General features: G+C 27.9%; 7 protein-coding genes across 7 annotated transcripts; 2 read left to right on the top strand and 5 right to left on the bottom strand.

Annotated features, from left to right (window-relative positions):
* Positions 1 to 9,294: 9,294 nt before the first annotated feature.
* On the bottom strand, positions 9,295 to 9,981 carry VNE69_02256 (uncharacterized protein; the record flags this gene model as incomplete). The annotated part of the gene is made up of 1 exon (XM_065472810.1): positions 9,295 to 9,981. One exon carries the CDS (start codon positions 9,979 to 9,981, stop codon positions 9,295 to 9,297), a length of 687 nt encoding a protein of 228 aa, XP_065328882.1.
* Positions 9,982 to 12,241: 2,260 nt separating this feature from the next.
* VNE69_02255 (uncharacterized protein) lies at positions 12,242 to 12,535 on the bottom strand (the record flags this gene model as incomplete). The annotated part of the gene is made up of 1 exon (XM_065472809.1): positions 12,242 to 12,535. One exon carries the CDS (start codon positions 12,533 to 12,535, stop codon positions 12,242 to 12,244), a length of 294 nt encoding a protein of 97 aa, XP_065328881.1.
* A 117-nt stretch (positions 12,536 to 12,652) lies between these two features.
* On the bottom strand, positions 12,653 to 13,033 carry VNE69_02254 (transcription initiation factor TFIID subunit 9 (TAF9); the record flags this gene model as incomplete). Its single annotated transcript, XM_065472808.1, has 1 exon — positions 12,653 to 13,033. The coding sequence occupies one exon, from the start codon at positions 13,031 to 13,033 to the stop codon at positions 12,653 to 12,655; it is 381 nt and encodes a 126-aa protein (XP_065328880.1).
* Positions 13,034 to 13,273: 240 nt separating this feature from the next.
* On the top strand, positions 13,274 to 15,892 carry VNE69_02253 (Rho-associated protein kinase; the record flags this gene model as incomplete). The annotated part of the gene is made up of 1 exon (XM_065472807.1): positions 13,274 to 15,892. One exon carries the CDS (start codon positions 13,274 to 13,276, stop codon positions 15,890 to 15,892), a length of 2,619 nt encoding a protein of 872 aa, XP_065328879.1.
* A 352-nt stretch (positions 15,893 to 16,244) lies between these two features.
* Positions 16,245 to 16,553, bottom strand: VNE69_02252 (frataxin; the record flags this gene model as incomplete). The annotated part of the gene is made up of 1 exon (XM_065472806.1): positions 16,245 to 16,553. One exon carries the CDS (start codon positions 16,551 to 16,553, stop codon positions 16,245 to 16,247), a length of 309 nt encoding a protein of 102 aa, XP_065328878.1.
* Positions 16,554 to 16,599: 46 nt separating this feature from the next.
* On the bottom strand, positions 16,600 to 17,814 carry VNE69_02251 (F-box/WD40 repeat domain-containing protein 7; the record flags this gene model as incomplete). The annotated part of the gene is made up of 1 exon (XM_065472805.1): positions 16,600 to 17,814. One exon carries the CDS (start codon positions 17,812 to 17,814, stop codon positions 16,600 to 16,602), a length of 1,215 nt encoding a protein of 404 aa, XP_065328877.1.
* Positions 17,815 to 21,641: 3,827 nt separating this feature from the next.
* Positions 21,642 to 23,567, top strand: VNE69_02250 (uncharacterized protein; the record flags this gene model as incomplete). Its single annotated transcript, XM_065472804.1, has 1 exon — positions 21,642 to 23,567. One exon carries the CDS (start codon positions 21,642 to 21,644, stop codon positions 23,565 to 23,567), a length of 1,926 nt encoding a protein of 641 aa, XP_065328876.1.
* Positions 23,568 to 23,811: the final 244 nt, after the last annotated feature.

The following is a 23,811-nucleotide window of genomic DNA, read 5'->3' as shown; positions in this document are numbered from 1 at the left end:
ACCGTGGATCATCTAGCGACAAGGTTCGAAAAAATACCAGGACAAGATTATTTGAGAATGCATAATGAAATGGTTAAATGCATTCACCTACTACTGTGTAAAAATATATAAGCAGCAGAAGAAGAGATTAATAAACCACTCAGTACAACAGATAGTTGCCAACAAAGATGTTAAAAAAAAGAATAGACACGGCGGTAAAAACAGATATAAAGATCAAATAGGGTAAACCAAACATTGTCTTAGTAGATATCTAGAACAAATTGATCAGAAAAACGAACTAGGAGTCATTCACAAGAAAATCTACAGCAAGTAGAAAACAAAAAATTAAGAAAGTATAGTGTCCTTTCGAACGTACTGGATTTAATATATGACTTTAAAACAGAAATAATTTTCACGTAATCACTTGGGACGGTATAGTGACTATGTTTTACAAATCTTATACCGCAAGACTCGAAATCTTTAAGAAGGTAGAAGCGTACATCTAGATGATCACGCTATAGAAGAAGCTAGAAAGCGTCTCTCTGGACTACTGAAGGAGATAAGACGAAGCCGACGTGGAAAGGACTTTGGAGCTGGAAGCTTCCTACAAGCAGGAGACGCTAACGTGGAACCTATCCTTGTAAAATTAGAAGTATAAACTACACTAAGCATACCCTATTAAGTTTTATATTTTACAAACTTTTACATATATATATGTTTATTTTCCACTCTTTATTTGGTCTCTGTCTAACATGTGATATTTTAGACGAATACACTATTTATTCCTTCTGCTTATTTTATAAATGAATTACTGACAAGAAAACAAATATGAAAACATTTAAATAATGATGAATACACAATTAGACTAAGTTTATTATGACGATATAAAGAAAGGAGTTTTTAAACTTATTCTATTAATAAAGAGGAGAATTTGATACTTCTTAAAAAGGAGTTTTAAAGTCTTATATTTGGGCTTGACTGAAATTTAAAACGTGTTTTTGACTTCATTGTTTTAAAATGACGTGTTTGATTTGAATAACAAAAAAAAATATTTAAATAACAATAACGATAAAAAAACACTACCAAAAATATGAAAACAGATAATGCATTTGTTGTTTATAATTTCTTGAAAAATCCATATTTTTTACTTAAAGATGATATTTTATTTATATTTTATTCATTTTTTGTTTATGTTTTCGAGTTTATTTTTACAATTTTTCTTTTATAGTCAACGGACTTTTCCACTCACGTAAAAATCTTATACAAAAGTATTAAAAAATCAGTTCGTCGAAATATACAAATAAAAGTCGAATTGGTCAAAAATATTTATTTATCCGATGCGAAAATGTATTACATACGTACTCCAGGAACTAGTGGAAATAAACTTTTCATTAGCAGATAATTAGATGGGAACAAAGAGGAAAGTGCAGGGAGCTAAAGAACAGGCAATGACAAATAACATGCTGAATAGAGAATATAATTAAAAAATCAAAACGGCCTGGATAGATGTTAAGAAGGCGTACGACTCAGTAAGACATGACTATTTAATAAAATGCATTAAAGCTCTGGGACTACCAGAGTGGATATGTAAGACAATAGAAATACTGTCCAGCAAGTGGAATCTAGAAGTATTTGAAGTAGATGAGAAGATCATGAAAAAGAAGGTCCGAAGAGGAATATTACAAGGAGATAGTTTGTCCCCGTTATTGTTTGTGCTGTGTATAGACCCGCTAAGTCGTAAATTGAATAGTATATACCCCAAGTTAAGCATCCCGTTGGGAGAACAAGCTTTTGTAACTAACCATTTGTTGTTTATTGACGATTTAAACTTACTTGCGGAAAATGAGGAAGTATTGAAAGAGATGATAGATGAGACAAGAAAATTCTTTAATACTGTAGGTCTAGAAATCAACGCGGAAAATCGGCTACAAATAGTATAAAGTGTAAAGATGAAGGTAAGCTGCTAGAGGGGCATGAGGGGTATAAATATCTAGACATTACAGAAAGCCACGAAGGTAAGATAATGAAGGAAACAAAGGAAAAAATATGGAAGGCCATCTTATTAAGAATCGAAAAGTTATGTAAGACTAAGCTGAATGCGAAACATTTGTTTAAAGCAATCAATGAACATGGAATAAGCCTGATAAATTACTATATAGGAATAATAGATGCTCAACCAGAAGAATACAAGATCATAGACGACAACATCATAGAATTATTGATTAAATATCACGTCCATCAACAACCTGCAACTATAGAAAGATTATATCTCTCCAGAGCCGAACTTGGAAGAGGGCTCCAATGCGTTGAACATAAAAGTGAAGGAATGCTTTTACAACTAGCAAAAGAATTTGAAAGCACGAAAGAATCTGTTCTTTAACGCAAAGCGATTTTCCACTCCGAGAAAACTAATTACACATATCTATCCACCATAGAAGGAAATATAAAAGAGAAATATAAACTTAAGGAAAACGTAACAACTAAAATATTAATAGAGGCACAAACCGAATCTCTTTATAGCGATATAAAAATAAAAACAAGCCATTTAAAGCTATTTAGACCAAGAGACGATCCACTTATTGATATAAAATAGACTGCCACGTGGCTCACAAAAGGAAATATAAGCCCGAGAGAGGAAGGCAATTTATGTGCATTACAAGACTGAAATATTTTCTTAGAGAAACAGATAAAATGCCTACACTGCCATGAATATGCAAAGACAGTAGATCATATTGCCACCCAATGTGATCGTATGCTTTCACATGATTACATGAGACGGCACAATGAGGCACTGCGATGCATCCACCTGCAGTTGTGTTAGACGTATGGTCTGTCCCATGCCAAAAGAATTAGAAATCATTCAGTCCAGGAATGTGTAGGTTATGAGTATGTTGAGATACGAGTCGACAGTAGGATACATTCAAGTATTAAAATATAGTATAACAAGCCTGATATACTAATTGTAGACAAGTTGAGGAAAGAAGTGATCGTTTTAGAAGTTAGAATCACAAGTTTTAACAACCTCCATGCAGTAGAAACAGAAAAGAAACATAAATACGACTTGCTCGCAAATCATGTGGCTTCTCTCTACAAATACAAACCGAAAATTATTCCTTATGTGATGACGTGGGATGGAATAGTTAACTATTTTTACCGTACGCATATAAAAGCGCTCAGATTAGAACCCAGAACGGAAGCATATATACAGCCAAGAGTCCTTTAAATGACTTTAGAAAGCCTAACTATGTCAGCCAGACATGGGCTTGATACAGTTCAGGAAGGGGTCTTCGAGAGCACAATGAGTGAATCTCAGAAGGAAGTCCTGGAATTGCTAGATAAGACTGTAAGCGTATCTTGTGAAAAGTAATTAATAAGCCGAATATTATACCCAAATAAATTATATATCCGATGCGACAAAAATGGTATCGTATGTCTAATATACCTTGACATATATAAAAGACTTTAATTTAGGTCTATCTTTTTATTAAAACAACTAAGATTTTGAATTTAAAATAAAAAATTGTCGAATATCTTGATTAAATAGTAATTTTGAATCTGTCTTATTGTATATAATAGATGATAAGATTGTTTATAAATATTTTATTTATTAATAGAAATGTATGTTTTCCTTATGTTATTTCAATTTGTTTCTAAGATTACAAGTACTTTGGAGAAATTTTTTTCAACAATTAATGAACTCGCCGCTACAAACCATTGAAACAATATATACTGACACGTATGACATTGCTATAAATGGTTTTAATCACAAAGAATCCATTAATTATTCATCTTGTAATCCAACCAAATACTTTTCTAATGTTGATCCACTTGATCTAAGTCAAATTAATATGATGATTTAAAAGCCGCGTCTAAGTTTATTTATCTACTACTCAGACAAGATTTGAATTCTAGGGAAACATTTAAAAGATGGTAGCACTTAAACCTTTAATACAAAAAGTTGATAATTTTAAATGTTTTTCATGAATTCGTTTAAATATTATCAAAAATGTCGAGCAAAAAAATGATGAAGAACATCCATATTTATTCTTGAAATCATTGGCTTTTATGAATTGCAAGCTTATTTATTTACTTTTTTATATAGAATTAGATGCAAGAGCGTGTAAAGCAGTGTCTGATGCAAATATAATATCAAAGAGGCTAATAAATAATGGAATTGTCAATGACAAATACAACAAATATTGGAACTCGGCATGAATAAATATTTAAAGAGATTATTGCACGAAGACGTATATAATGAATCAGATCCGTTAAGAAAACATTAATGGCCATTGTTTTATAAAAAAAATAATTAAATGAATTTTAATTTTGTTTTTCTATAAAATTTTTTGATTTATTCTAAAGTTCTTACATTAAAATTATACCTATTTATTTTTAAATGCACTATGAAGAACTTATATTAAATATCTTTAATATTTGTATAGACTAATTTAAAAAAACATACAGATTCTCAATTGTTTTTCATCGTTATATTTTGTAGTTTTTAATGGCGTTTCCAGCCGAATTACAAATTTAATCTTAGCAACTATGGACTTGATTCATTGCTATATTGCAAACTTATTTTTTTTTCATATTTGTAAATTAATATATTTCATTTAGAGGCTCATGTAATGATTTTTTTGTTTTCATATATGAAACAGATACCATAGCAACAGTTCATGGACATGCGTATAAGCTAATTTTTTTTATATAGTCTATGTGAATTTTTCTGTAATAATATTCTATATTTATGTAGTTTAATATCAATTGTCATTTTTGAACTTGTTTTTTTGAGTTAGTAATTTTTCGAGTTATATTTTTTTTTGTTAAATTTATAGCTCAAAGCAGCGTATCAAAGTATATATGTTCAATTTTCTTTCTATGGTGAAACTTCTTACATCTAGGATAAAAATGGTCCGCTGTTTTTAATGTATTTGTTTTGTAATGTATATTAGTAATTTTTTTAAATCCATTTAACGTATTGTTTCTATTTTTTCATTTTGATTTTCGCGTTCCTTTATATCTCTATTATATTAACTTTGTAATTTGTATGTCTGACATGTTATAACAAAATAAATAAACTCGTTTTCAGATCAGAATTCCAAGAATAAATCTATGTTTTTGCATGGCAAAATTGTTTTCACATTAAAATTTCTTCTAAGAACTACAAATACAATTTAAAGTTTTCAAATTAGCTTAAATGATAATATTAAATAAAAAATCGGGGGTTTCTGTTCTTTATTTAGATGAAAGAATTATAATCTTGAATAAGTACGTAAAGACTTTGTAATGGGACCAGACGTAAATTCTAAATTAGAGCCTACACACAATTAAAGCTTAGATTTAGTATAACATAAAATGATATTCATAAATTGTTAATTGTATATACATTTATTATCACAGCCAGAGAACGAGAATGCATGGCACAAAAAAGAAACACTTTCCTTTTGTTTTCTATCGCGGTAAAATTTAATATAAGATGATAATAAATATTCCTCATATTCTCTTATTAATAAATTTTATAAATATAATTCTCATAAATGTTTTCTCTGAAATATATAAATTGAAAAATCAAAACTATGAAGATACACTGTCATGAAATTATTAAGAATATCGTTCGTCTTTCCTTTTTTGATACTATGCAAAATGCCTTTTTTTTAATATGTTGCCTTATTAGATAAAAAAATAGTTAAAAATATTGGATTTGATATACAGTATTTATATAACTAGGGAAACAATATAATCATTTTAATTAATAAAATTTTAATTTAAAAATGACTAAATAAATTTGCAACTGTTTTTTTAAGAAAAATCAAACTAAAAATATATTTGTAAGTCATATATAATTATTAAACTTAATAACTATATTGGTTTATAGAATTTTCGAATATAATTAAAATAACGAATTATCCTATTAATTTTATTACTTTTCTTTATGTATTTTTACTTGCAATAGTCTTATAAATCATTATAAAAATTTTGATTTTAAAATAAAACTTTATATTGAATGGTCCAATCAAAAGACAAACATTTCATTCGAGTATTCATTTTTATGTTTTTTATTTATACAATGGCTACATATAATAAGTTAATGTTGAAAAAAAGCATAAAAATCAGTAGTCTAAACCAACATGGAATAAAACAAAATTTCTTTAAATACAAAGAATTTCCAAAAAAAAATTTATATTTTTTTGATCAATACTTTTAAAAGTAATAATACAGTCATTTTAATCAATATTTTCAGAAGTTATATTCTTCTAAATTATTGGGTTTTATAGCAAGCGTCTTTACATTGTGCAGAATGCATTCTGTTGATAAAATAAGATCAGAATATTTCACGACTACCACCGAAAAAAAAATTTAAGATGTGGTTAATTCCTACGATTTATAAATTTTGTTTAGAAAATTCTAAGTTAATATGCAAAAGTTGTGTTGCTTGTCTTCGAGGATTTACGTTTAACCAAAAAAATACTTAAAGTCTAAGAAAAAGAGATACGCGCTTTTTTATGTAAAAATATTACTATATGCTTTATATTAATTTTATGTTTGATAACTTTTGTAATTCTTGAGACAATTTTAAATCTATAAATAATGTCGTTAAAAGTTTACGATTCTCATATCTTTATCCTTTTATGACTCATTGTCGAAAGAAAAGATAAGTAATCATTTTACTCTATATAAAGTAATATTGTAGATATGTATATGTATGACGCGAATAATTGTGTGAGCGGCAAGTCTAAATTTGTAATGATCTCTAGAACTCATTAACAAGATCTATAAATTTTTTGGTTTATGATAACCCTGTATGATAATAGAACAAAAAAATTTTGTAGCTGAAGTCTAATTTTTAAGCAAATTCGCCATAAAATAGTTCGATTATATTTTTAGTATAAACCGCTCATATTACTCTAAATTATCTGCCGAGTCTTTTTGTTGTCTAGCAAAAAAACATTAAGCATATAAATATTCGTCATATATACGATATATTTAGGAAAATCTTATAACAATCTTTGATACCATTTTATTACTAGAATAATTTTAATTACTTCAATATTTATAAGATGAATATATTAGCAAAAGATGAACTAGAAATCAACGGTAAAAGCCCTATAGAGATAAATATGTTATACTATAAAAAATACACAATATACTGCAAATTAGATATGTATAAACAAAAGATTTTTTATAGTACATAAAAAATTAACATGTTGACTTAAGATCATTGTAATAGCATACAAAATGCAAAGACTGATTATCAGGATTTCTTATTACATTAAAAAAATTCTATATAAGTCGCACAAAAATTTTTTATATACATAAATTTTACTCTGCTTTCTATTATTTAAAAACTTGTAAAAAAGATAGAAAAATATTCTACTTTGTACAAAAAAATGATAATTCCTAATAAAACAATCAATAATTACACTTGCGAATGCATTGCTATTAGTTTTAATTTGATGATTCTTTAAATCATACTTTTTAAAGTACTACTTAATTTTTCAATTGTAGAAGCACTTGACTTAAATCAAATTGATTATAAAAAATAATAAATGCGTCTAGATATATTTATATAAAATTTATACGACAAACACATTTAAAAAGCAATTCAGAAATCATGTAAGCTAAAGGTTTTTTAGGTATGTATTAAATTTAATTAAAAATCTAAGGGAGCCACGTAATGAAGAAAATTTGTATGAGATATTTAAATCATTAGAAAATGAGATTTATGAGCAATCTTTTTTGCATTCACAAATCAAGTCATGCATTTAGCAAGGAACTAACCATAAAATGTTGACATATTTTAAACCAAAGCTCATTGTCAATGAGAAATGGCAAAAATTAATACAAAAATTTGCTGATTCCTTAATCTAGGTATCGTGATAAAAAAAATGAATAAGAAAATATTAAAGTCAATAATGTAAAAGATAAATTAAATGATTATTATTCTTGACTCTTTTGGTTAATTTTAGTTTTATTGTATATTAGTTATGTGTAGTTATTTCTACAATTTACATATTAAATTTGTGGATACCCAATAAATGTTCAAATAACATAGTAGCTATATGTTACATAAAATCCCCTTGCTCCGCATCCGAACCTGTATTTTAAAATTTTGTTCATTAAAAAATCAGCTCAAAAAAAACAATATAGAAAAAAATCCAATTCAATTAGTCCTTTTATATACAGATTTTAACAAGAATTTATATTTGAGTGCATAATTTAGTATAATGATACAATAATTACTAAATATTTTCTTACGATATGTGAAAAAATTTTATTAAATTTTATTGTAATTTAAAAAACGGGAAAATGATCAATGTTCGTTGTATAGCAGGGATAACTTATTTAAAATTCATTAAGCATTTCCGAAATTATCTTTTTTAACCTCATAGTCAATTAATTTGTGCAATGTTATTCACCAAATTGTTTATTGTTTGACATAAATTATATACTTTAGGTAGAGTTAATATATTAAATTCTAATCATACAATACGTATCAAATAACAAAAAATTTATAGGTCTTAAATACTTATTATATTGGATAAATTTACAGATCGAACAAAGTTCGATTAAGAAAAATGCAGCTGTTAAATTTATGTATTAAAAAAAAAAACAAGTGTTTTTTGGCCTTCTCACTTTTTTTCGAAAAAATAATATGGTTAAAAATTTTTGAACAAAGTGGTACAATGTGGGCGTATTATAACTTATGCCCTAATTTTTATCTTATACATTGCTAATTATTAATCTAACTTTATAAATTATAGATACCACAATACATACTTATTGTCTATAAAGTCAAATGCATTTTCTAACTTAATAAATTTTAAACATAAAAAAAACCTATTTATTACTATTTGATTCTGTGTGCAAAAAATAAATGCTTGCCTATACAAGCAAAAATAAATATATCAAAAAAAAATTAATAATGATAAAAATTGCCAAAGACATGAAAAAAACAAGTAAGTAAAAAAATCTAGTTTTGCAAAAACATAAAATATATATTCGATAGGGTCTATAAATTACATAATAGCCAATTCGAAAGACTGAGTATAGATATTAATAGTCTACGAATTGAGCATTATATAAATAAGAATGACCTGGTATGAGGACAAATGTTTGCTGTACAAGTGTTATATAAATTAGTGCTTTAAAAAACAACTTTAAAGCTAAGAAATAACCAAAAATAAAATATAATTATTTTTTAACGATGTTTTCACATATATTTTTTTTTGAAATGGTATATATAATTTAACTAAATAATATGTATGTCATCTTTTAGTTAACAACAAATTTAATCAATACAATTAGAAGACAATTTTACCGCTTTCTATGAAAATATTTTACCCAAAGCCAATCATATTTATCATTATTAGGAGTGAGAGCCTTCTCAATTGACCAACATAAAGGGTTATAGCTAAAAATTTTCATTATTTGATTTAATCGCCATTGACATTTTTCTTCAGTCTTGAACGCAATATTATTTCTTATCGACCAACACACAAGAAACATCGCCTGTTCATCTAATTCGACGAACGAAAGTAAATAAATTAGCTTATAACTCATATATGCCATTGATTTCACAAGCAAGAGCGGAGCCCATGTCTCGTCGTCGTCGTTAGTATTTTCAATAAAACTTAAAACGTACTTATGAAAATTCTCAAATTTATCAGCAAAATAGATTAATGGTTTATATTTTAACATTTCTTTAAGTGTTTTTCTGTAAAGCTTGTCTTGTATTAATTTTAGATAAATATATCTAGAAGCTATTTCTAGATCATCATAGTTAAGTTCACTTATGTCGAGAGGCTCAATATAAGAAAAGTATTCGGTAGCATTACAAGATGAATAATCTAAAGGATCTTTGTGCACATAACGACTATTTTCTATCAGTTTTAAGGTATCGGTATAATTTGTTATATTGGTTTTAACCAAATCTTTTGTCCATGAATAAAATAGCTCTCGTTCCGATATGGTAAAAATTTTAGAAAAAAATAAAATTATCATTGGGAGAAAAATAAATTTTGTATTTATTTCATCTTTTAAATAAACCTTATTTATATTATTTTTGCGGAATTTAACGATTTTTGATGTGGTATGTTTTTTTGTGATTAAGAGTTTGTCTGAAAACTTTTGATGAACAAATAAGTAAATTTGGAAAACATAAGCTTTATTTTACAATTTATCTATTTTTTTTATGTATTCCATACACGTTACACTCGTTCGATTTACAAATTTTTTAAAAATTTATACATAGTCTTGTATGTATTTTTAATAGAACGAAACATGACTTTTTAAACATTTTATTGCGCTATATTAACATAATATGTTTTTCTTGCAGATTATAAATAAAAAGACAACTTATTTAGAAGTTTACACGTATATATGACGATAAATATTCTTCTGCCGAGGTTCAATTCACTTTTACTTATCGATGTGATTTTCTAATTGCAAGACACTGTAATATGAAAATATTTTCAAAAAAAAAAAATTTGATCATATAAAATTGGAAGAGTAAGATGTCCTTGTTTATTTTTGGTTCATGTGTATTAAATTCGTCGTGTCCTTGTTTTATACGTAGCCTTAGATTTCAATGGGCACGTTTAAACAATAACAAAAAAAGTTCTAAAAACACGTTGCGGGCTAAATTCCACTTGTGTCCTCTCTTACCACATCGATACAGAATTTATTAGGCTTTGTTTTTAAGGTCGAAGCGTCCAGAGAGTTAAAGAATAAACAAAAATTTACTTAGTCCAAAATAAACTAATTAAGATCTAGTTTTATTATTACTTATAATGTTATTACTTATAATCCTTTTTAATTATGTGTTTATACAAATTTACGTGTTAAAAAAAGCCTAGATTTGTAAAATTTTATGGTCAAAATCGCAAGTAATTTTTGTTATTGTTGAATATGTTTTTAAACAGTTTCTAGGTTTATTTATCAGTATTTTAGCAGTGTATATATTATTTGGTCTTTTTTCTTAATTATTTATTATATAGAAAAACTATATCTTAATAAGATATATTCTTGCCCTTAAAATTATTTTTATATCATATAAAACCTCGGCTTCGTAAGATATGATATATTACTGCATCAAAAATCCCACATATATATATGTATTTATTAATTGTTTATTTCTTTTAAAGCCTGAGAAGACTCTAGAGCCTAAGTATAAGAACGAAGGCAAGAATAGGATTAAAATTTTGCAGAAAAGACGTGGCTAGCTGTAAGCGCACTAGAAAAAAAAAGATCACACACAAATCCCTCTGGTCCTTGTGTAAGGGGTTTCCCTACCTATTACTTGCAAAGAAAAAAAAAACGCACTTCAAATATGGCGATATAAAAAATATGTGGCGTCTAAAAAAGAGGATAAAGCTAAAAGTTTAAAGTTGAAAATCGAAAATAATTCCATAAAAAACATAGTCTGTGAAGATTTGAATCCCATGGGCGATACCGGGACAAGCTGTGCTACAAAAACCAAAGCAAAGGAGAAGATTTATTTAATAAATTATTTCTTCTTTTATCTTAATAGAATGTCGTTTTTAAAAATGTAATTACCTTATTATGTTGTTTATGTAAATATTGATTAAGCCTTACTTTTTTATACATTGCAATGTATAAAAAAAGAAGTCTTTTAAAAGAAATGGAAAAAAATAATAAAAAACTTATTTCTTTATTTTTGGTAATTATGGCATTTTATTATAACTTTAATTTTTTTTAATAAATTGGTTCTCCGCATTTTTTTCCAGACTGACTTTTGAAAAACAAGACTAAAAATGAATTTTATTTATTTATTTTGGTAAAGGACTAAGGTAAAAATAGTTCCGTTGTGGAAATCAATAAACAAGGACTTGCGTCATTATAGCTCTATATAATCCCGAACCTTAGATGCACTCCAATAAAGCATTAATATGCTCTTTTCTATTGGTCCATGCAGTTTAAAAATTTTTTACATTGAAAAAAAAAAATTAAGACTACATTAATTCCGGCCTTGAGGTGCGCTTCTAAACTAGACATAAAATATATCAAACTCTTGTAGTTGGAGCATACAAGGTTTATGAATGTAACTGATATTTTTCGTTAAATCATGTTCAATAATTATCTATTGCTCAAACATCTTTAGTTGTAAAAAACCATTTTGTCCTTATGTATCAACATAATGCTTTTCCCAATAAAATAAAGCACTTGTAAATTATCAAACTATAAAATTGCAAGTTTTCTTTTATGTAAATTTATGCTAATTTTTTTTTTAAATATTTATATTCTACACATCTAATTCCACATCATAATATATTTTATTATATTTTTTATTAAGTTTTATTGTAGTGAATTCCCTATTCTCGATCTTTTTTATTTCTTCTTCATTCAATATTAAAGAGACAAAATATTTTTCTGTATGACTTTTTATAAAAAATAAGTATTTAGTTATTTTAGTACAGTTTTCTATTTCTTTTATGTTTATTATTTCTGGATCTTCCAGTTTCTTCATATTTTTCAGATCTATTTTTGGATTTGTATTTGATCTCAAATATTTGCCAAGTTCAAATGTATTTCTCATAAATAAAGGGAAGTAAAGTTTTTCATATTTTAAATTTCTTGATTTAAATTTAGGTCTTATATTTAACAATTAGTAATTCTTTATTTCATTATTTAGTTTATATTATATCTCTTGCTTTTACTCTTCATATTCATATCCTCCAAGGAAATGATCTCTATTGGGAACTTTAATTAGATTTTCTGATGTTTCTGAAGTATTAAGCGGCTTAGAGTTCACTGTGTTGGCTATCTCCATAAGATAATGTCTAGGAGGAGGAGGGACAAAATGCTTACCCACTTTGGTCTGTAGAGCCAGTTTCATGTCACTGACATTTATAGAAGATCGACCACAATGCTCAGAATAAAGACGCGCATCTTTCATGACATCAGTGGAATATTTATAAGCCAGTTCTAATAATTGGACAATGACTTTTGGTTCACATTCTTCAATTCCCAGAGATCTGAGAATTATAGAAATTACTTTAGCGTCACGAGGAGCGAGATTTTCATTTGAGCCCATTTTGGGGCATAAAAAAAACGAAACATAAAATATAATGCAAAATAAATATTAAATTTACATTGAACACAGATTTAAATGTGCATAAATAAAATTGCACTATATTGTTTCCAAATAAAAATTAAATAAGAAAATTTCAATTAATCTTAATTTTGTTTATTTTATTTTTTTACAACGTTCCATGAACAGAAAAAAACATAAAAAGAAAAATTAATGCATAAATTTATAAAAAATATTTCCCCCATGGAAACACAAAAAAAATGTGAAAATATAAATACAGACGAAGAAACACTAAATCTCATTGGTGATTGTATAGAAACAGTCTACAAATGCATAGACAAAACAAACACACATTTACCCATAGACAACCTAAACCACCTTATAAAAAATAAAACAAATCCCCATGATTTTGAAATACTCAAAACTATAGCAAAAGGAGGATACGGGGAAGTATTTCTTGTAAAAAAAGATCAAATTTATGCTATGAAGCGTGTAGCCAAAGATGTCATTTTGAGACAACCAAACACTGCCTTATTTATGGCAGAGAAATCTCTACTAGTTGACTCTATAAATTCAAAGTGGCTTGTTTCTGCAAAAATGACACTACAAGATGACGACTTTTTATATTATTTTATGGATTTTATACCTGGTGGAGATTTCATGGGTTTATTGAGTAAAGAAGATGTCTTAGAAGAAGATTGGGTAAGATTTTATGTTATAGAATTAGTAGCAGCACTTGATGAACTTCATAAATTAGGATGGATTCATAGAGATTTAAAACCAGATAATATTTTAATAGGCAAAGATGGTCATATAAAATTGGCCGATTTTGGTAGTAGTATAAAAATGGAAAATGGTATAGCAAGATCTTCTTACGTAGTCGGCACACCCGACTACGTCTCCCCTGACATATTAGAATCTGGTCAATTAGAAAATGACTACAATGAAAATATAGATTTCTGGACTCTAGGAGTCATAATTTATGAAATGTTATTTGGTGCTACGCCTTTTTACTCGGCTACACTTGTAGAAACTTATAAGAAAATCACAAGTGTGTCTTTTACTTATCCATTTAAGATTTCTGAAGATATAAAAGATTTAATAAGTAAATTGATATGTAAAAAAGAAGAAAGATTAGGAATTAAAGAAATAAAAAGTCATAAATTCTTTCAAGGAGTAGATTGGAATAATGTAAAAGAAATGATACCACCATTTATACCTGAGATTAGTAGTGAATTAGATACATCTAATTTCATGGACACTTCATTTGAGATGGAGAATCAGAAATCAGAGAAGATTAATTATATAGATTTTGTAGGATTTTCATATGATCCAAAAATGGTAAGTCATTTAAGAAAAGTAATTAAAATTGATGACTCAACTAATGTCTCGCAAGATTTAGAAGGTACTTTTAATAAAATGAATATTAACAATATACAAGACGAAAAAGACATCATCAAAGAAGACTATAGAGATACCAAAGTACTAAATAATAATGACGAGAAAGATACAATAAGAAATAACAAAAACGAGTCAACCCAGAATACAAATAACAAAAACGAGACATCAATGAATACATGTAAAAATGACGACGATAAAAAAGATCTAATAAAAAAGACTGATGAACTACAAAATATAGAAAAACAAATAAATGAAGCACAGGGGAAATTAAAAGAAAAAACAGAAGAATATAAAAATTTACTCAAAAATCTAATAAATGAAAAGGAAGAATTTTCTAGCCTTGAAAATGAATTACAAGAAAAACGCAGAGAAATAGAAAACATAAATAAAATTATAGAAGAGAGAAAATCCATCTCTGAAGATTATTTAAAAATTACGAATAATAAAAATATAAAGATAAATTTCTTAGATTATGATTCTGAGAAATTAAATGAAATAAATAGTAAATTTTTACTGTGTTATAACCAGACACAATTATTAGAAGAGAATTTTAGAAATATAAAATATTTTCTAAATAAAAATAAACAAGTAAATACAGATAATCTCAAGAAACAAGTCAGGATGCTGACGTCAGAAGTAAAAGAATACCAGCAGAAATTTAATCAAGAAATACAAATGAGGAAACAATTAGAGGAAGAATTAAAGAGTATAAAATCCAGTAAAAATAAAGAGACGCCAGTCTCCTATAATTCTGAGTTTATTTGCAATTTGTTTGTAGACAAACAAAAGCTTAGATCTGTAATAAGGATCCTTGAGGATATGTTTTATATAAATGATTTATCTTGTCACATTGGAAATGTGTATATTAAGGAATTGAAGAATAATGAGATGTATCATGAGTCATATAAGAATAGATCTCTAATTCTCAAGATTATTTTTATTTCTGAGTCAGTCAAGTCTATTAGTTCTTCTAGTAGACGAAGTATTAAGTCTCTAGAGGGAGATTACAAGATAGAAATGAGTATGAAGTCGGGATTAGAGAATATGATGCCTCTTCTACAAGGGAGACAATTAGAAGAGGCCAGGCTTCAGTATGAAGGGACTCTTAAGAAGATTTCCCAGCTAGAAAGAGAAATGGAGACAGCAAGGAAGTGCACACTTCCTCAAGAAGATGAAGAAGAAGACCCAGTAAAATTGTATGAATTTAATAATCATCTTTTTTCTTCCAAGACTTTCCCCCCTGGGACCCTCTGTGAGCACTGCAATGAAGTGCTTTATGGGGTAAGTGACCAGGGGTTAGAGTGTAAGGATTGTAAGATGGTAGTCCATAATGCCTGTTATATTTTGGGAGATGTGTCCTGTGAATTATACAGTGCTTTTAAGAGGGGGAAGTCTTTTTATATTTTGATGAGGAGTATAGAAGAGAAAGAGAAGTTATTATCAGTATATAAGAGATTTTGAACAATAAATAGAAAAAATGTTATAATTTTTATTTTATAGTGTATTCGCTTAGTTATATAGATTTTTATCTAGTTGTTAAATACCATTTAATTTATAGTGCATTGCCAAGTTATATAGATTTTTATCTAAATGTATACCATTTATTTTATGTATTTATATATTATATATAAATATAGTATATTAAATATAATATATAAATTTATTTATAATATATAGATTAATATATAGATTTATATATATATATATAATATATAGACTTATCTATAATATAAATGGATTTATCTATAATAAGGATTTATCTATATATTATATAGATTCATCTATAATATATATATATAATATATAGATAAATCTAATTCCTTTTCTGACATATGTCAGATACTTCTAATTCTAAATATTTCTTTAAGGGAATATTCTTCTTCTCATGAATCCACTCCTTTTCTTCCATTCTAAATCTACTTGGCCCCGTCAGGGGTGAAGACCCCCATAATTGTAAGGATGAAGGTTGTCTATTAAATAAATATTCCCCTATTTTACTTATAGAGAGATTTATAGATCCCTCGTTTTCTATGATATTATTAGAATATGGCTCAAGTTTCTCTAAGATCAAATTAAATCCACTGTCTATCATTTCGAGATATTTCTTCTTTATTTCCAACATGGGGTAAATCTAATAGAAAAAAATATATTCTCATATTAAATCTATTTTATGAATTATTGGTATAAGTGTATATTTTAATATGATAATTCTTCTGTAATAAATATGCTACTATCAATTTATCTTCATACATTTCTACTTTTATGAATTTGTCTGCTTTCATTACTGTCCTTATAAATAACCCCGTCTCATAATCATAAACTTGTAACTCATTAATAGTAGTAAGAAATAATAACTCTTCATAAATAAAATGACTAGTAATCAGACACTTCTCATTTATCGTATACTCCTTCTTATTATCAAGTACATCCCATTTTACTAAGATATTATCCGCCGCACTACTTACTAAATATCTCTCGGCATGACTAAAACTAAGAGAAATTACTAAAATGTCATGACACTTGTATCTGGTCACTAATTTATTATCAAATGTAGAAATATGGACGAAAGCATCAAGTCCCCCACTTATAATATACTTCTTACCCAGTAAAACACTGTAAACTCTAGATTTATGAGATACCAAATTGAAACACCTCTTTCCCTTTTTATAGTCCCATAAGACCACTGACCCGTCATAAGATCCACTAAGAAGGAAGTCTCTGTTTATATCAAGACATCTTACTGATGACGTATGACCACTTAGAATAAAAAGACACTCTCCTATCAAATTCCATATTCTTATGAAACAATCTCTGCCTCCTGTGCAGACATAATCCCCATATGTCTTGACTACCCTGACAGTATTAGTGTGTCCTTTCAACTTATGAAGAGGTATCCCTGACGCCATATCCCAAATAATAGCAGTCTTGTCAGTACTGCCAGTAACTAAAACTTTATCCACACTAAAACTCCAAATACCCCCTTTATGACCCAAAAAAGTATTAATTAAAACACCACTGAAACTAAACTGCTTCATTGTCGTATCATCAGAAGATGTGTACACATATTTATCATGTATCTTAAGATAAGTAATATCTTTCTGGTGGGTTATAAATGTGTAAGATGACTCATTTGATCCTGACTTGATATTTCTAAATAACTTGTACTTGGTTTTTAAGACATTTTTACACTCGAGCACAGTGGGCAAGTTTAATTTACAGGCAGACTGCCAGAAATTCAAGTCTGAATTTAAATGGCGGGAGATGTAGGAGGAAGATTTAGAGAGATTTTTTAAGGATTTGATTGATAAATAAGAGCAGAGTTTACTAATTAATTCTATGTTGAGATTGTGAATTAAAATGGGTGGATATTTCTGACTCTTCATTGAGATCTTAAAGGGGGTAAAAAGAACGAAAAGAAAGAGCCAAAGTGCACTTTGGCCAAAGAAAGATTTGTTGTGAGTCAACTAATATCTCAATATTAACATTTTAGAATATATTCTGGACTTATTGCTCTAAGTCAAATTTATAAATCTAATGGCTATAAAATTCAGCACTAGTTTATGTCATGCGGTAAACCCAAGCTGATCATCAGAATTCTCAGTTATAATGAATTCTGTATTTGTTTGGAATAAATGAGATATTTGACACTTCTGGAAATCAAACATCTTTAAGAAAAGTATTTAAGCAAATTGGCCTAAGAGGGTAATGAACAATATGACAAATACTATCTTCTAAAAAGCCCACTAATCATTGTCTTGAGACGCATAAAGAACAGGATTCAGACCTAGTATTGTAATTTCTTATTGCACTAGTAAATGTAATGAACTGACTATTTGTTGTCGTCTGGTATTTTTATCACTTCTTAGATTTTATATCATTCTACTTAATTATAAGGAGAGCACATTTTTATACAAAATAATATAATTAAGAAATTGCTTAAATAAATTAACAATGATCTTATTGAATAAAGTCATTTTTGATAAAAGAGCATTTTTATTTGATCAAATGAATTTAGTGTTAGAAAATGAAATAAAACATTTTGCATTTTACCCTCTAAGCAAAGATTTTATTTCATTTTACTCTCTTAGGAAAGATTTTATTTTTTGCATTTTACTCTCTTGCTAAAGATTTTATTTTTCGCATTTTACCCTCTAGGCAAAGATTTTATTTTTTTGTATTTTACCCTCTAGGCAAAGATTTTATTTATTTTTTATAAGTCGAAGCGTAAAAAAGAAGACGACAAAATTTATAGATACTTGAACCAAATGTGTCACACGACATCCTTTCTATACCTCGTACAGTTAAGTAAGACTCATAGACTCGAACCTCGGGGCCGTCATATCTCAATCACGGCAGAGTCATGGGCGTAAACAAATACATCATCGTCAACGAATAACAAGATGTCTACTCTAGTATATAGTGTCATAATATTGAAAGCTGTACAAGAAACTAGCTTTCTTACTAATAAAGTATAAGTTTAACACTTATTTAAAATAAAATATGCTGGACGAATTTCAGTTGTATAAGTTGCCTTGAAAATTAAAAACCAATAAACATTTAGATACTACCAACTAATAAAACAAGTCGAGCGACCAGAGAGGCGGCGCACCATAAAATGTATGTCAGTAGTGTGTCTGAACCCCTTTATTTATTTAAACTACAGAGAATAAAATTTTTATCTATCTATGGATAAATTGCTAGCTAATAATAGAAGCTAAACTACTGATAATGGTCTAAAATCATAAAAGGTACATGACCGTTTAAAACCCGCTTTGTGAAAATGAACCCGCTTTGAAAAAAAGGGAAAAATAAAAAAATTATAAAAAAAGGGACTTGATGATTTATTTTAAATGTGATAAAAGAGAATTTATCCGGAGATTTTTGGGAATTTGAAAAGCCTAGTGAAACTGTAAAAGGTGCACATGGTGTTCGTCTTTGTTTATGTCTAGATCGAATATTTCATTTAGAAATGAGCCAAAACCAACTAAATTATTTGATATTATGTCTCAGAATCGCCGCTAGGCGTTACAGCATTGATGGAGTGATCCATAGTACTGTGCTTCATCCATTTGCTTGTTTAATGTGGCCTCATATGCTACCCATTGATTAGAGATCATAATAGAAACAGATTATACATCATCTTGTATTACCTCAAGGAAATAGCAGTTTCTACTAGTTTCAGAAACAAACAAGGCGCACGCCTATTCAGTATCAAATGTTCCATAAAATAAAGTTTTCTTTGTTTCACATGTATAAATACATTTCATCACTAAAAAGCTCATCTGACTCATCAAACATTGTTTTTGCCAATTTTGCCATTTTATAAAGGAAGTCCTTTAAAATTTCAAAACAGGTTCTAAACGATCATGTACCGTATTAAATTTAGTTTAAAGGTCCCAATAATCGGGAAAAGTAAGTAAAATCTACAACAATACGTAGAACTGCCACAAATAAAAATTATAAAAAAAAAAACGTTGCACAAATCTATGATTCAAAAATATATTAATTAAAGATGCTATATTTATCATAAACATTTGTAAAATACCTACGAAACAAAAAACAGACACTATGTATAATACAGGAATATTTACTGTGATAGAAAACTCACGTCTATAAGATTAATTTTTTTTTCAAGTTTGAAGCAGCGTGCAACCTCACATAGGGGGCAGTTGGTTTTGATGGGATCCTTATCCAATTGTCATTGTAAAATTTTTATCACCTTTTCACATTGAATAATTTGCCAGTGGAGCAAGCTCCGCCGTCCCATTTGAACATTGGCTCCAAATAATTATTTTTCATTTATACCTCAAATCACATCCAGAGTGACCTCACAGCAGATATACTGCACAACAAGTTGTTATTGAACCTGTGAAGAGACACCATCGTACTAATCAAAGGACCTTAATTTTCTGTATCAAATATAGGCACCTTATACCGCCAAATCAAGACCCCTGATTTTTATTGTGCTGCGTTAACCAACATTCTCTCACAGTTTCGGCCACCATGTTACAGAATCTTGTAGAATATGGTCCAAAAGACCTTCTTCGCAACTTCGTCTAGTCTCTTAGTTAGCTCTAGATCCGACCTAGAATGCACCTGCCAAGGGGTTCAACTGGGCCGTACACATCAGATACTTTTATGTATCATTTTGTAAGCACAAGGGGGATACTGTTTTTTGGTTTTGAGGTGCGTTTCTACACTAGATGCTTTAACCCCTTGCGGCTGGACACACACAAGTTTCATTAAATCAACTTAATGATTATCGTAAGATTTTTATTATCTGAGTTGGTTTAACTAAATTATGAAGTAGAAACAATTTTGGCGCCCCCGGAATTTGAACTAAGCCATTGCTCAGTGGAACCATTGGCTTCGAAATTTGGCTAAGAGCCTTCTTTTCGCTATTTTATGGCCTACAAGCTTGTTCCTTTTCTTGATTTTATATCCTGCGTATATTTATTTATTTAATTGCTGATGACACGTTGGAGATATTTAACATCTAAGAAGCAGTCGTCAATTGGGTTTATTATAACATTGAGTGTATATATGAGGGGTTGACATTGACCTAGAAAAATTTTAAATTAAAAAGAAGCTTTAAATAAACTTGTCACTATAAATTACTAGCTAGGGAGGCCAGTTTATATGACCCGGCCACTTCACCTGTCCCATTTAATTTAAGACCTTAAGTGTTACATTGGTTGTATCATAGAACCCATTTTGAACTATATTATTGCTCTCGCTTTTATGATTCTTTCAACTGCAATATATAATGTTTGAATTTGTTTTTGATTTTTTTGTTGTTCCGCGAAATATGGTAAATCCACTATGTAAAGTGCCAGGAAAATGTTTTGGGTATGAGTTCTAGTCTATAACTCCGTTTCGTTTATATTGATTTGTGGCAAAAATGTAAAAAAAATGATTAATGAAATAAAGATAAGGCATGACGCAATTAAGCCCTTTGTGTTTGGTTTTTCTTCGAATGGTTTCATCTTCAACTTTCAATAAAAGGTAAAAATAAATAAAAAATATTTAATATACACAGATCCTTTTTATAAAATAATTCAAATATGTGTCTACTTTTTTAGTCGAATTTTTAGTTTAAAAACTGTTTTATATTTATTTTCTATTTTTTAAAAAAATTTAACTTGAATTAATTTTAAAAATAAAGTTATTCTTAATTTACTAATTTTTTAAGCCCCTGAATCAGATAAGTATGTTACTAATTATTTCTTTGCTAAAATGCACTGAGATAAATATATCTTCTGATGAAAAGGATCTTGAATCTTTGTTAGGATTTACACATGAAGATATCGACTCGGTTTTATCTAACGGAGAAGATATTGAGACTATTTTAGGAATTAATAAAGAGAAAATTCCAGGAGAAAAATTAAAAAACATTATGAATACTGATAATACACATGAGGAAAGTCACCAGATTGAATATATTCAAAATTATAATTGTGTCTCTACTAAAAATATACCATTCCGCGACTTATTTGATGAAGATTTAGACGTCGCAAAAAATCGTCAATTTGAATGTAAATCTGAAGCAAAAAATGCAGTGAATGAAGATTTAACGTATTATGGGAATTTTAATGAACGAAATTATCAATTTGATTCTGGCATAGAGAACCATGTAACAAATAATAATTTCACTTGTGACAAAATAAACAAAGCGTATTATTATAATAATAAAAAATTTGATATTAATTTATCGAATGTAAAAAATACAGTTGTAAATACTAGTGAAAATTTTCATGAGAAAAAAAGTAATGCAGGTTGTGTCGTCGGAGGAAAGTCTATAACAAACAAATATAAAACACAAAAAAATATACTACACGAGGAAAATCCTGGTTATAATTGTGGTATAATTAGTTATAAAAAGAAAAAAACATCTAGCGAGACACACAATAAAAAAGATAATAACCTTTGTAGCGCAGTAATTAATCATAGTAAAACACACGAGCAATTATCAACCCAAGAGCCAATGTATCGAGAAAGTCATGATATCGAACGTACAACAATTACGACTGACGAGAGGCCGATGTTTTCATCACATGAAAGAGAGAAATCTCAAGATAATCAAAATGCTTTTTGTGATGATTCAATTTATGAACAAATACAAAAAAAAAGATATCGCAATATCACATATGTGCGAAGTAAATATAACAACAATAGTGATTTATCATGCGGAGAAAATCTCAAGGATGTAAATCTACATACCGATCGTGTTTTTATACAAAGTCAAAGAATATATGAGCAAGAAGCACATGAAGATACATTTTTGGATAGAAAATATCCAATTATTTATGACACTAGCGGTAATTATAATGCAAAGGAAGGTTTAATAGATGACGACACATTCCAAGAAAAAAACAATGCAATTATTAATGACATATCATCGACAACTATAGCTAATGGCGAATCAATATCCATAGATCGTGCCAGTAAGAGAATCCAGAATGAAACTAATAATAAGCTTACGTTTCCTGCAATAAATAATGGTCTTTTATTAGATAAACGATTAAAAGATCTAAAAATCACATTAGAGACTTTAAGAGATGAAGAAGCATTATTTATTTCGCGTATACCAAACTACAGAAAAAAACTTACATTAAATAAACAAGAAATGAAAACAATAAAAATTAATAGAAATTATTTGAAGTCTAAATTTGAGTTTTACGAAAAGAACTTGATAACGTACGCCTATTCTATAAAAGATAAAGTCAGTTGCTTAGAAAGCCAACATAATGAATTGATTATCAATTCATTAAACTTTGTAATCTCGGTATGCAATTTCGTAATACCTCCAAACAGACTTTTAGGTGTGTGTAAAGAATATTATAAACTGTTTTTTTATTTCTCATTAGATTATTGGAAAATAGAAACCGCGTTAAATAAAATCAATCTATCAGATTTTACTAGAATAATTTATTATAATTTAAATAACAAAACGATATGCGAGAATGAAAAAAAAATTGAAATATTATATGATTTGTTGTCTTTGGTTTATAAGTTTGAGGACTTTTATAAACAAAAAGAATCTTTGTCTAAGCGCATAAAAAATATTTGTGAGGTGATGAGCCGAAAACATAATTATAAATTAAAAAACATTAAAAAAAATAAACGATGTATATAAATTATTTATTTGTTATGGGTTTTTTTTTGTACGCATTTGTTTGTATATATACGATCTTATAACCGTAATTTAAATGATAAATATTATATTAAAAATAATGTATGTATAACTATGTCGATTGTCTAGGAGAAAAAATATTTTATGTTCTTCTCTTTAATCTCGTTCAATATTACATCAAATGCTTTCTAGTGTATTTTCAAGAAGTAATAAATCTGCATATCTATATATGTATTTTTTTTCAACT

This window comes from Vairimorpha necatrix, chromosome 2 (assembly GCF_036630325.1).
Source record: "Vairimorpha necatrix chromosome 2, complete sequence".
Classification (NCBI taxonomy): Eukaryota; Fungi; Microsporidia; family Nosematidae; genus Vairimorpha; species Vairimorpha necatrix.
This window is presented reverse-complemented; position numbering and strand designations above follow the sequence as displayed.